Below are 14,584 nucleotides of genomic sequence, written 5' to 3' on the forward strand. Positions count from 1 at the left end.
GAAAGTACCATTCACTCCAACAAGCTGATTCTGATCAGCAGAACTCTACTCTACTTTTACTTTCTGAAGCTGGACTTTTCCACCTCTGATAAATACAACATGAATGCTCACCAATGGTGGACCTCAATACAACATAAAAATTGAAATATAACACAAAACCATTAAAATATATAATTTTAAAAAGCATGATGAATAATACTTGTAAACACACTCAAGAAATTCAAAAAGCTGGTGACAGTGCGTATAAAAGTGATCTATTTGTCTTAGGCCTCTTGGACACAAATCTACAGCGAGGTAGAAGCAATGTAAACTAGCTGTAACGCTAATGTACCGTTTCTCAGTCTGAAAAAGGCTTCTGAGAACAAGGGTGACTGGGATCATCCAAGATCGCCCAAGCTTTTTCAAGGGCTCTGTTCATATGCAGGGAAGGAATGTTAAATGTAACCCCAGCAATCTTGCTGCACTTGTTAACTATAATGGAGATAGTTTTTATTCTTCAGAGGTAAAGACCAGCAGAAAACAAATAAGAACAGGTTCAATAAAACAGTAAAACTTCATAAAAGTGCTGTCCACATTAAAAATGTCTGAGTTTACATTAAAGAGTGCATGCAAGCTTTCTTACCACAGCCTGATCATTAACGATAACAGGGGAGATGGAATTTGGTTTGTAAAGTAGCCTATCAGTTTTGAATTACATAGGCGATATATTGCTGCAACTGATGGCAGTATTGTCCCTGCATTAATCACATCCATTTAAGAAAAGAAGTGAAAGAGGAGTCACTGTTACAACCAACGGTAGGCCTACCTACAAAGGCGAATTATCCATAAATATCCTATCCTACAGCCTATTGTCCGAAGGTACATATAATCATTCAATTTCACCACATTTACATATGCATGACTTGTTTTCATGTCCTAATGTCTTACTTCCGGTAACATTTAGTAACATTTTCGGAAAGTAATTACATTTCACCACCTTGCATATGCAGAACTTTTTAATGTCCATTCCAATTATTTAATACTTTTCGAGGTGTACTAACATTTAGTGACATTATGTTTATGAATTAGTGCACACTTTTATTTTGAAGGATCAACGATTGGCGGCCATATTGGAAGTTTCCTTATTGTCGCTGGCTCCATGCAGCTGCAGGATATGGCTAGATAACAACACTGCTTTGTTTTGAGTACCTTCTGAAACCTTTTTTTAGTCATGTAAAATCGTTCACAGTGATAGGTGAAGCTCATTTTCTTTTTACTACGTTCCATATGTAGCTATCTAGCAAAAAAACGTTGGCTACTAATGATTCCACAAAAGTAGCATTTGCCTTGGTTGGACGACAGGCTGCTGGAAGCTAACGTTAGCTAATGTTAGCTAATGTTTGCAATTCGAACCAACATTAACAGATGTTTGAGATTGTTGGCTGGCTGACCTAGACAGCTAACAAAATATTTTTTCACCAGGCGAAATAGACGGTGAGTTAAAATGGCATGATTTACATTACGAATGACATACGTGAACTAAAGTGCATAACGTTAATGAATTCCTCCGAGTTTTCAACAAGTTTAGCTGTATTACCAGAGACAAAGACTTTGGTATTACTTTGTGAAGATAAATGTGACACCCAGGAGGCCGCGAACTGTTAACTCGCCTAATTTCATGTAATATAAGTCCATGTAATGTTGACATACTCTTTGCTTGGCTTTGTACAGCATTCGTCCAACAGCCAGGATGGTGTGTGAACTGCTTCTGTCGTCTGTTTGGTTCCTTTTCGTTATCTTTTGGATGGAGACGATCAGCGTTTGGCTTTTCTTATGTTTCTTCTATCAGGACAGGGCCTTCTATCATTGGGGAGATGGGTGAGTGCGATGACGTTCATAAAGGTGATGATGCATGGAGCAACTTTTTGGGCAATGAAGCTGGCAACCACATAACCGTATCAATGGTTTTAGATGGAGTGATCATTTGTATACTGATGATTAAAGTTCTCGTTTCCCTTTATCAATGGGGATTTGTTAGAACAACAATGCTTTGCCCATCATGATTGCTCAAAAAGTTACCCCGTGTATAATCACCTCAACACTTGCATTTTCCAAATAAACTTTTGAGTATCCCCTCGCTAAATCACGTTATTACATGAGCTCAGCTCCTGTGACTCTTGTGCTCTTTGGACATGACATGGGGACACATTTAAACAGCATATAACATCTCGTAAAGCTGCGACTGCTAAAATATTAAAATGTGCTGAGTGGAAGTCTTTGCTTTGCTTTCCTACAGGGTGTTTGCTGACGACCCTGGACAAATGCTCTACATGTTAACCAGGTAAGTGAGAGACACTCCTTTAGTACTACACTCCTGTCAGGAAAATGTCTCATTAGTCAGAATAAGAAAACGTACCATAATACTTCTGTGTTTATTAAATGTGATAACTGCATAATTATTCTAACTTTATATGATCTAAAATCTGCCACTTTTCTCCCCCTAGAGTTGATCGTTCTGGGGAGATGCAGACATGAGAGTCAAGAGTACAACACAATATTTCATGATTGGAGCACGGGAGAAGAATGGGGCCTTTCATATTTCCTTTACCATCTTTTAAGATATTCTGTATCCATGTCCATATCTGGACCTGCCTGCATCCCCCTTTGAAAGCAAATGGGACCAATGGAACACTTTCTAGTTGGATGGATGACTACCTGTCTATTTGATGGACAGCAGAAAAGATTTAACATAAATGTGGACCTTTTCCTGAAAGCATTTTCAGTTACACTACACTAACCAGCCTATGTCCTCGGCCCTAGTCCAATATGGTCAGGGTATATACAGTCTAATTATATATACCTGTGTATATAGACATTTAATTTGAATGTGTGAACAAGGAGTCATCTCTACACTCTGTGAGACTTGATGAATCTTATGTCAATGGTATAAAATGGAATTTAGTGAGGCAAAGAATGTTTCAGCGGTTCTGTTTATAAATTGATTGGTGACTGTCTTAAACTTTCAGATCATTTTTACCTTGTCGAGACTGTTAAATTGTATATTACTCACACTCAAGGGTGTTTTTCTTGAAAGCAATAAAGTTGATATTTGCTTGGTTAATGGTTTATCATACTGTTTTTATTGGTCATCAGTGAGCTCTGCGGTCACATACCGGAAGCTGCTCTTTAGTAGTGTAAATTAACAGCACTAAAACGGGTGTAGTTGCTTATTTATACAGTCTATGTCTTGCATAACAAACGTGGACTGTATAAATAGTAAACATACAGTGAGTAAACTGTACAGTCTAGCCAACATTAGATCGAGACTTACCCTTCCAGAACAGTAGGTGGTGCCATTTCCAAACAATGATACATCTAGTACGGAAACAAAACAAGGAACTTCGTACCAACGAGTTGTCGCGTCTGATGGAACATGGACTAGCAGCAGTGTAGCATTATTGTCAATTTAATTTGTTCTTCGAAGTCTTACCGACATTTTCATTGATCGACCCAGAGCCAGGGGAAGGATCAATCTTGTCGAAGATGGCTCCAACAATCCAAACTCAAGCTCAACGTGAAGACGGACACAGGTAACTTACTTTAGCTTGCGAGCTAGCTCGTGGGCTAGCCTTTTGCTACCAAATCAGCCTTAGCTTTCAGGCTAATATCTGTTCTTTGAAGCTTAAAGTGGGAAACCATAATCCTAGTCATGAAGATAACTATTGAAGAGTTATTTTCTATGTTTTCGCGAAGACGTATGCAAGCAAAAACATTTTGTTGATGGTCATTCAGCGATGAATGTGTTAACGTTAGTAAAGGCTTTTGCAGTCAACTTGACTACCAAGCTGGCGCGCACCGTTGACATTAACATTACACAGCAGTGACGTTGTGATGATTATTGATTTCTCATGTGTACATTTTCGTGTCTTTTAGGACCTCTTCACACAGAACCGTCCCAGAGAGGTACGTCTTGGGTATAATATTATCACTCCAAGTCAGTCCATCATGTACAGTACAGAATATTATATTTCTAGGCCATCTGTATTTGGAGGTTATGAATTAATTAATTCGAGGCTTCTGAATTCTTGATAGGTCTGGCGTTGTGTGTCGGGTGAAGTACTGCAACAGTCTCCCTGACATACCCTTCGACCCGAAGTTCATCACCTACCCGTTTGATCAGCACAGGTATGTTGTGTACACATCACAACAGAGTGAATTTTGGAACACCATCATCCACACCTCTGAAATTGAAATTGCTGTCTCAATTCAGATATTTATCTTATTCTGCTTCTTGTCTTTCATCGAAAGATTTGTACAGTACAAGGCTACTTCACTAGAGAAACAACACAAGCATGACCTGTTGACGGAACCAGATCTTGGGGTCACGATTGACCTCATCAACCCAGACACCTATCGTATAGATCCTAACAGTAAGTCAGTGCAGCACATATAAATCACAGACTTCTACTGAAATAATATGTGATGACAATGGATTAGATAAATAATTAATGGATAATTATTGCTTACATTTTGTCCAGTTCTCCTCGACCCAGCAGATGAGAAACTACTAGAAGAGGACATCCAGGCTCCTACAAGTTCGAAGAGGTGAGCTAGAATTTAATTGAACATAATGAATTTGCATGCCTGTTCTAAGGCATACCATATAGTGTTTTGACTCTGACATTGTTTTTTATTAAATTTAGATCTCAGCAGCATGCCAAGGTGGTGCCCTGGATGAGAAAGACTGAGTACATCTCCACAGAGTTCAATAGATATGGCGTTTCCAATGAGAAAGTGGAAGTCAAGTAAGTCCATATCTGCTAACCGCTATGCAACTTTGACGTATAGGATAGCCTCATAAAGTATAACTTTGAAATCAATTGCCTTTTGCAGGATTGGTGTTTCAGTCAAGCAGCAGTTCACAGAGGAAGAAATTTACAAAGACAGAGACAGTCAGATTGCAGCCATTGAAAAGACATTTGAAGATGCACAGAAAGCTGTGAGTACCTTTCCTCTTGATATTTTACTCATAGTTCAAGGGAACCATTTAAAATAATTTGTCACAAAAATGAACCAATTGCAAGTCTTTTTTAAGTTGTGACATTCAGGTCACAAATATTTATATCTGATATCCTCCTTGCAGATCCCACAACACTACAGCAAACCCAGAGTCACTCCAGTGGAGGTTCTACCTGTCTTCCCTGACTTTAAGGTTTGAACCCTACATGAGACTTGTACTTTAGTGTATTATTTATAACACATGTAGATTATCTCATTGTGTAGTCATGTCAGGTTTATCTGTGCAGTGGAGTGAATATTGTTGAATTATGCTTCCTGGTAATTTTATGGACTAATTATTTATGCTGTAAAAAGTCACCCACAGCTGCAGATTTATACTTTCCTTAAGGGGTTAGATGCATGACACATTGAACTAGATACTCCAGATATTGAGTGAACCAACTGTGGAGGTTCTTTCCTGATCCTTTCTTTTCTCGCCCTGTCTAGATGTGGATCAACCCATGTGCTCAAGTCATCTTTGACTCTGACCCTGCTCCCAAAGACCAGTCTGCCCCTGCTGGTGTGGATATGATGTCTCAGGCTATGATCAGGTAAGAGTGATATACAGTGCATAAAGCATGTTGCTCAGGGTACAAACCAGTTGATAAGTGCATTTTTCATCTCCAGACCCATTTTAGAGCACCTTTTGTATTTTATTTTTTCAACCGACTAAGTTGAAATTAGATGTACTCTATACCAAAGTTTCAAGTAGAGTTTTTGGGTCATCCTGGTTTACAGTTGTTAGTATTGGTGAGTGGGGAGTGGGCCAAGTGTTCTGTGGTGTGGCATGCTGAATGTTTGTGTTATCTTGTTGCAGGGGTATGATGGATGAGGAAGGAAACCAGTTTGTGGCGTACTTCCTGCCCAACGAGGAAACCATGCGCAAGCGCAAGAGAGACGTCGAGGAGGACATTGACTTCATGCCAGAGGAATTGTAAGAAATTGCACTGCACACAAAAATGCATGGGATGGGGAGATATCAGTAACACACAGCACATGATACAGATGCATTTATAGCCCCTTTCACATTCACCGAATTTAACGCTAAATCAGCCGAATTTAACGTTAAGGCTGTTCCTTTCACATTGACGACACGGGGTGGGGAGTCAACCCGCCTCGGCAATCCAACCCGTCTCGGGGGGTAGTATCAGAGCCGAGCCGTGTTGAATATGAAAGGAACAGAGGTCAACCCCGCTATTAGGGGTGTGTGACTGATGACGTATTTGGCCAGGCAGGAGGTTAAAATACAGGAAACACACAAGAGACTAGGATAACTTTAGCTGCTGTGTCCATAGATATATGTGTGTCCAACAATCACGTTTTTTATGCTGAGAGTGCCCTGAATCTCCTTTTCTCAGCACTTCGGTCAAGTGTTTATTGTTGCTAGGTTACCAAAACCGTCTGCTGCGTCTTTTTAGAAAGTTTGCCTAATGATAGCTAGAAACTAGCCAACGAGCTAACTGTCAGAGCAGAAGTTGTTCAGGACTCAGCACACTGAAATATGACTTCGACAGACAAAAGGACCTCATTTGGCATTCAAATAACATAACAAGTGGCCCGCCATCATTTGGAAGCTAAACCACGTAGAACTAGCATGACAGTTGTGTTTATCAGTTTATCTCCGAGGTCCAAGGCATGCTTAACGTCATTGTTCACTCCCAAATTGCGTGTGACGTGCTGCTAGGCAACGCCTCCCATAACTCGCCTCTGAAACCGGCTTCAGACAACCCCGGGACCAGAACACGTCTACCTTTCACATTGTGAAATCCCCTGAACCCGCTATTTCTTAAACGCTAATGTATCGTTTCTGAATGTGAAAGGGGCTTATTACTTTGTGCCTGAGTTACATTTTGCTTCAGCAAGCTATAACATGGGATGAACACCGATTTTAATTTTTTGAAGGGATGCCCAACTCCATGTGTTTACCGCAAGTCTCTTTAATTCCAAAATTATTTATTTTCATTGATGTCTAGGTATGAATACAAGATTGCCAGGGAGTACAACTGGAATGTCAAGAACAAGGCCAGCAAGGGCTATGAGGAGAATTACTTCTTCATCTTCAGAGATGGAGATGGTGTCTACTACAACGAACTGGAAACCAGGTGGGAACTGGGAACCATTGGCATTTACAGTCCAAAGCTTCCTGTTGTACTGCTTTCTTGCAAATGTTTCAGATGTCGCTATTTTACTAAACTGTTTGCGCTGGACAACCAGAGCCACAGTAGATAATGTATGTCAATGCTATTGATTCTGTGCTAACATAATGTGTTCAAATAATTGCTGTTTTAAAAAAAAGTGACAATTTTGTTGATTACTGGGCCTAAAATTCCACTCACTTCCTTAATTTGATTACTGTGTGGATATGACAAAAGATTACCCTGGAACATAGGCTGAGTATTGAGAATGAGATTCTGATCTGTTCAATGTGCCTTGGTCACAGAGTGCGTCTGAGCAAGAGAAGAGCCAAGGCTGGAGCGCAGTCCACCACCAACGCCATGTTGGTGTGCAACCACAGAGACATGAACGAGAAGGAGCTGGAGGCCCAGGTGAGCCTTCTGGCAGTGCTCAAAAAAAAAAATATATATATATATATATATATTTCATGACTGCCTTTTGACTGAAGTTATTTTACATAATTTGTGTAGGTCATACATTTAAATCATAATGGTCATAAAAAAATCTTTTGACTGACTGAACCTTGTAAAAACCCTGTATTACTTATTCTCACTTCTTTGTACTTTGTACTGGGCATTTGGTAAATTTGACTTTTGATTTGCATGTGCCCAATCATTGAAAGTGTGTTTTGTGACTTGTGTCCATTTCAGATTTCACATGTATATGTTAGGACATTAATGTATGTGAATATTTAGAAGAATTTATGACTCACTGAGGGAACTATGAAAGTAGTTGTAAGTCCTGAGTGCCCATAACTCTGGATGCTCTGTCCCACACAAGGTTAACCTGTGAGGTTTTAAGGTGTGTGTGGCTGGGTTAGTGCCTGAGGTGTCATGGTTGAGCCAAGATGGCTGACTGCCTGGTTTCGTGAACAGTTTCATGGACCTGAATTGAGGAGACTGATAGATTTGTGTGTGCCCTCTCTGTCCTACAGGAAGCCCGCAAAGCTCAGCTGGAGAACCACGAGCCCGAGGATGAGGAGGACATTGACATCGACAAGGACATCCCGGAGTCTGGTGAGGCTTCAGCACTTCAACTACTACATCAATTATTTATTGTGGTGGCTGTCAGGGGTTAAAGGGAAGTTTCTTTTGTAAAGGGGACAGGTTCATAAAACTGCATTTACATAGAAATCCTATCAGATGAAAACAAAATAGGACTTGCGTCAGTCATTTGATATTAGGCCACGAAAGGATCAACAAACATTTCAACTTACATTTCAATGCTACCACAACTTAGGTAGCATTCAGTCAGGACCCCAAACACTAAATAAAAACTCAATAAATGCTGTTCAAGGTCTGTCTGAATGCGGTATAAGTTTAGTATTTCCTTGCTGTTCTGGGCTCTGTACTGTTTATGTTGATGCTGATGTTGGTGATTTGTAGTAATATTTCTGTGTGTTCCTTGGCTTGCTCTCAGGCGACGAGAATGAGAACGAGAAGGAGAAGGGCAGCGAGAGCGAGAACTCTGACAGCGAGTCAGAGCACGAGGAAGAGGAGCGCCACGAGCGCGAGGAGGACGAGGAGGAAGAGGAGAGCGCCAAGCGGCCTCGGCGGGCGAGCGGCAGCGGCAGCGAGAGCGGCGACGAGCGGCAGGCGCGGGAGACGCGCGCCGACGAGGAGGAGATCTTCGGTAGCGACGACGACAGTGATGACGACGGCGACGGCGACGACAAGGCGGGCAGCGGTGACGGCGGAGGAGGCCGCAGCAGCGGCAGCGAGGATGACGAGGAGGACGATGGCGGGAGGAGGAGGAGCCGGAGCCGGAGTGCCTCGCCGCCGCACAGCAGCAGTGACCACTCGGAGGCCGGCCAGCAGAGTGGCAGCGAACGGGGCTCCGACTCGAGTGGCGACAGCGACAGCGACTGAGACGGCAGAGCACAGCTTTAGTCCCGCCCCTTCCCATAACACCGCACACTTGTGCACGCGCCTTTGCTCGACGCACTCGTCCCATCCATTCAAACACACTCGCTCGTTCACACACATACAGATGCTTATCTACACATGCACTCATTTATGCATACACACACACACACACACATTCACTCATATACACTCACGCATGCTCTTGTAACATGCATTGTTGCGTTAGCAGACACCATTCTTGAAATGAGACAGGCGGCACAAAGGTGCTTTAGAAATATTATTTTTAATTTAGTAATTGCTATGGGATTGTGGTTATTCTATCGGGTGGGTATCATCACTTGGGCCCACAGATGATCTACTCACAAGGCTATCATGTTTGACATGGCGATTGCTCTTATGTTGTTGTGTCTACTCTCCATCTCCCGGAGCCTCCCATAACCTGGACATCCATCGCCCGCTCCTCACCCATAGCTGGGGGTCTCTGTGTGTGTGTCTCTATATCTAGTCTAATCTATGTTCATCTTCAGACTATCCCTCTTAAGGCTGGCCTGGCGTCGTGTGTGTGTGTGTGTGTGTGTGTGTGTGTGTGTGTGTGTGTGTGTGTGTGTGTGTGTGTGTGTGTGTGTGTGTGTGTGTGTGTGTGTGTGGGTGGAGTGGAGAGATCAGGCTCACCTCTGATAGGTTAGCCGTGCCAGCGAGAGCGAGTAATTACACATTAACATTCATTCTCCCACAGTCTCCACTTGCATTATAATTCCACTGTCTTCTTTCTGGCACAATCTCATATTTTTAAAAGAATGTCTATCTTTTTTTCCAGCCTTTCCTTTCGCATTCTGCTTTGACACAGATGGTCTGGATAAGGTTTTTCTGTTCTAAGAAGCTATAGAAATCAATGAATTGAGTTGTTTTGAACAAGAGCGTCACATTGTCTAATACTGTTAGCATACACTTTTTTGTTGTAGTGTAGTTGAAGCAGTTTACTGCAGTGTATGGACAATGTAAATAAATATGAAACTGATTTTTTTTTTTTTATATTATTGTCTGTGCTTTATTCATACTACGACAACCACTGGTTAAGAAATACAGATATACATACAGTATATCACAATACAGCTTACACACACATTCACAACTCTTATTGTATTTGTCTGTATAAATGATGGTTTGGGTGGTATTTGATTTTAAAGTCCAAAATGATAGCTTATGTTGTGTCCACCGCACAACAACGAACAAAGAACAATACTGAAAGGACAATACTGTACAAAAGGTTTGAAGAGGTCAATCAACGAAAGAATTCCAGTTTTTTTTTCAGCCACTCCTCTGTCAGGTCATCTGCATTTCGAGTCTCAAACACCTGTGGAAGAGGAGGTTACAGTGAACATATGGATACAGCAAATCACAGCAGAACAATTACAGGGACTTCAGCTAATTAAATGGAGCTACAAAGCTAAACATGGCACATGGTATGTAGAGCTCAGAAAATCCATATCCCATAGGAAATGTTTAGTCGTGAAAATGTATTTTTGTCACCCCTTATTGAAATCGTATCTATTTCACCAGGAGAAATAATTTGGGATCTTACACTGAGAGTATTTTTAACCTTTTAACCTTAGTGATGACGTATTACTTGTGCATGGACCATCACTATCAATGGAATCTTCATCTTGATCTTCATAGAAGATCAAGATGGAATCTCATTGAAAAGATCAATTAACTAAAAAAAGATAGCCTATACACTCTCATCACTAGAAATTAAGAAACAAAATGTTCAGACAGAACTCAATTACAGCATGTCTGGCAAATATGGAGGACTGCAACTAGGGAAAGTACCATGATAACATCAGTCTGCAAAGCAGGAGAAGGCATGGAGAACTTTTTTTTTTTTAAGCTGACTGCACAGGCAGATATGTGCAGTCATGTCAGTGACTCCCCCACACTGGATGCTACTCACAGACACAGTGACACACACAGAACATGAGAGGAGAGCGGAGATGAGGAAAAAACCCTCCTTTTGTATCAGCCCAAGTCCAATTTAAAAACATTTTCCAGACAAGACATTTTTCTTTGGGTGACTAATTGAATATTTGTATGATGATCACTGTCCTCTTCATACAGATTGGATAGCAAAAAAAAAAAAAATGTCACCATCAGTTGGTATACCTTGGTCAGCTCTGCAATCTGAACCAGACGGTTTTTGCTGCCTGCATACATCATCTGTTGTTCAGGTTTGCACCCTGTAGGTATCACAGATATAGCGGTATATACTGTAAAAATAGTGTTTTACACGGACAGCTTGAAGCTAAAGATGACCCAAACATGTAAACAAGCAAGGCAGTCCATGCACACATTCCTCACCTACTGGACTTGAGAAGATGAAGCAGAGTGGGTATGAGACACGCCCATCTGCATGGTTGTATTTGTAGCTGTACACAATGAATGTTTAACCATGTTAAGAAGTCATTGTTTATAATTCTATTGGTTGCATCTGATCTGATTTAACAAAGTCTAATTTAATATGCACTAAACTCACTCTTTGACTTTGAGTGCTTGTGCTTGTTTAACTAGAGCACATCATGTTTAATCAGGCTACAGTAACAGTTTGAATTAATGTATTGGTTAAGTTGACTAACTTTGTAGAGAAATACAACAAGTACAACAGAATTTCCGACCAAAATGCTTACGTGTCTGGTATTAACTGAAATACTGCCATTTCTGAATAATCATCTATACAAGCAGTTGGCAAAAAGGATATCTGGGCTGACGTTCAGGGAGCTCTTCCCTCAAGTCATCAAGTGTAATATTCTGTAATAAGAGATAAAGTTGTGGTGGTTGGTGCTATTTCCCATACCCTTTTTTGTCAATACGACTATATGGCTTGATTATTGTATTCACATGCCACAAAGGAACATCTGTAAATTACCATTTTTAATCTTTCAAATTTTCAGTTTATGTAATATGCAGTATTTTCAGATATCCAATTACTAAAAACAAATATTGGCTTGTGTTATAATCGTTAGCACATTTTAGACTGAGTAATAGGCCTACTGTTGATATAAGGTATAGTCTATGAACTGTAAAAGTAGTATACAAAAGTAAAACACAATATTCCGTCAATCAAGATGTAAGTTCAATTTGGCTGTATACAAGCAAAAGGCACATACGAAGCACAAGGTAGCCATCCCTCCCTTCAAATATTGTTGTAAAACAAAAAATATAATGATTGATGCCAAATGCATCTCTGCAGAAATGCAAAAACAAGTTTACACTACTAATCAATGACATACACAACATATGACGCCACACAAGCATATTAACCAGACGCCTTACATTGTCCCTGTTTGGGAACACATACTTTAAACCATGGAATATTGGATATAATACTTTTTCCACTCGCGCAGAACACAAAACAAGACATATCTGCAGCTGGTTTTAGAATAGAAATAATAACACTGGCGACAAATACTTCACTTAATCCTACAAAAAACAATGTGATTATTTAGGCCTACCTCATACTCCTCCTCCACCACTACCAGCTGTTTTACCATGTCAATCTTCACTGAACAAGGGGGAACATCACATCATTAATCTTTTGTGAGCAGTGTAAATTAAAGCCAGTGAATTGTTTCCAATACAAATGTTCGTCCATCTGAAAAATGTGGCACTGCCCCTACACAGTGTGAGTTGCAAAGGCAGATAATCACAACAGAACCGGAAATGATACACCAGCAAATAATCTGCTGAGGAAGACACTCACTTAGTATGGCTGCATTGTTTGTCTCTTTTCGGAAACGGAACTTCTTCAGTTTTTCCTTCAGGCTTTCATCCACTTCACATACAACGAGAGAATCTGCCTAAAAAATGTAACCACAACATCAGGTGACAAGTCTTGGCTGAGCTACACTCAGTCTTATGTAAGAGTTGACCATCCTAAGCAGGCATTATGCACATTTTTTATCATGATAACCATACATTTCAATTAGGCCATTTCAAAAAAATAATAAATGAATAAAGACAACAATAAGGTGTCATGCAGTTATATGCTTTCCATGTTATTATTTGAAAACATAACAGTTTATGAGCAGGAAGTGTGTGGCTGCATGTTGCAATTCTACTTCCTGACTAACGGTTGAAAGTGCACCAAAATAGGAGAAAATGCACTACACACATACAAATATGACATCTAGGGAACATGATATTTGGAAATCTTTCGGACAATTCATTTAAAAGCAATAAATCCTTACCATTTCTCTGTTTTGAAGCTGAGACCTACTTCCTTTTGATCTAAGCTGCTTTTCCACTCCTGTTTCACTTGTGACGGTCACTGACTTGTGACACAACTGACATCCTCAAGTTATATGATGGGTATTTGCATAATGGGAGGGATAGGCTCTTATTGTGTGATGTCACATTTGCACTATCACAGCTCTGCAAAACTTTCCTCTCAGCATTTTATATGTGTAACTCCCTGTCCATTGTATGTGCACTAAATCATGTCTGTGCTTCTGGTTACAGGTTGAATTTCCTTGGCTTTGTATTCAATAGAGATACATGCGGACCTAATAGCAGCTATGCCCATGACTTGAATATTAACATTCAAGGAAAGCCCTATCAATTACATCATTTCGACACAGTTAAGTGTGACAACATTAAATCGTATGGACATCATATCACTGGACTTTTACAATTGTTATGCTTAGTCTAGCTTGTGTTGTGAGACCATTACAGATCATTTAATATGCAGCAGCACCTCTGGTTTTTAATAAGCCACATCACCATGTCCCTGCCTGATATGCTGGCAATTTGGATTTCGCCCAGCAGCTCAGGCTGGAAACCTGCATCTCTCCTGCTTCCTGTCCACGTTTGCTCCTAGGTCCAATCACAAGCTTATCCAAAAGGCGCACATGGATCGTTGGTCTGATTGGTTGAAGGACTATCCAAAAGAGAACAGAGTCATTTGAACTATGCCCATTGATCACAGCTCTTGCAGTAGAAATAAAGCATAGACTCCCCAGACTAATGTTCAATCTTAAAAGATTAGCAATAATAAAATCCCTCATTTGCCAACAGGACACTTACTGGATCTGCGCCTTGCTACCTTAATTCCATGATCTCCATCTCCCATTTTTCCCACTAGGCCTACAACCCTCTGACGAGCAATTGCTGTCTGCCATCCGTTAACAGACACAGACTCAATTTCCTCGTTGGTGCGGGATACCTGGCCTATAGCTCTTGTGATAGTTTTGGGACTTTCACAAAATGTGTAGACTAATCTGTTGATCTTGCACTTAATTAATATCTTAATCATAATCATAATTATTATCTTACAGAGTTGGTTTGCATTATGATTTTTGTTAATATGAAAACTATTATTTTCATTGTTAATATGTTATTGTTATTTAGTATTAGGCCTACTATTAGGCTATTATGATTTTGTAGGCTATACAACTTGAATTAAAAATATTCTTATTAACTTATAAAGCAATGTTTATGAAGGCCTACTAGCCTAC

General features: G+C 40.4%; 2 protein-coding genes and 1 long non-coding RNA gene across 3 annotated transcripts; 2 read left to right on the plus strand and 1 right to left on the minus strand.

Moving 5' to 3' along the window:
• The first annotated feature begins 1,142 nt into the window (after positions 1 to 1,142).
• Positions 1,143 to 3,100, plus strand: LOC134099454 (uncharacterized). The gene is made up of 4 exons (XR_009941128.1): positions 1,143 to 1,473; positions 1,711 to 1,857; positions 2,276 to 2,320; positions 2,484 to 3,100. It is a non-coding gene; the product is annotated as an uncharacterized LOC134099454 (long non-coding RNA).
• A 285-nt stretch (positions 3,101 to 3,385) lies between these two features.
• Positions 3,386 to 10,109, plus strand: paf1 (PAF1 homolog, Paf1/RNA polymerase II complex component). The gene is made up of 14 exons (XM_062553089.1): positions 3,386 to 3,569; positions 3,913 to 3,942; positions 4,072 to 4,164; positions 4,288 to 4,409; positions 4,518 to 4,584; positions 4,683 to 4,784; positions 4,873 to 4,978; positions 5,123 to 5,191; positions 5,485 to 5,588; positions 5,855 to 5,971; positions 7,011 to 7,139; positions 7,478 to 7,583; positions 8,147 to 8,228; positions 8,632 to 10,109. Exons 1-14 carry the CDS (start codon positions 3,523 to 3,525, stop codon positions 9,078 to 9,080), a joined length of 1,623 nt encoding a protein of 540 aa, XP_062409073.1. The 5' UTR covers positions 3,386 to 3,522; the 3' UTR covers positions 9,081 to 10,109.
• Positions 10,103 to 13,429, minus strand: gmfg (glia maturation factor, gamma). The gene is made up of 7 exons (XM_062553090.1): positions 13,319 to 13,429; positions 12,832 to 12,928; positions 12,584 to 12,633; positions 11,828 to 11,879; positions 11,433 to 11,513; positions 11,238 to 11,311; positions 10,103 to 10,431 (listed from the first exon to the last, which is right to left on the minus strand). The coding sequence occupies exons 1-7, from the start codon at positions 13,319 to 13,321 to the stop codon at positions 10,360 to 10,362; spliced, it is 429 nt and encodes a 142-aa protein (XP_062409074.1). The 5' UTR covers positions 13,322 to 13,429; the 3' UTR covers positions 10,103 to 10,359.
• Positions 13,430 to 14,584: the final 1,155 nt, after the last annotated feature.

The sequence above is a fragment of the Sardina pilchardus genome, chromosome 13 (assembly GCF_963854185.1).
Source record: "Sardina pilchardus chromosome 13, fSarPil1.1, whole genome shotgun sequence".
Classification (NCBI taxonomy): Eukaryota; Metazoa; Chordata; class Actinopteri; order Clupeiformes; family Clupeidae; genus Sardina; species Sardina pilchardus.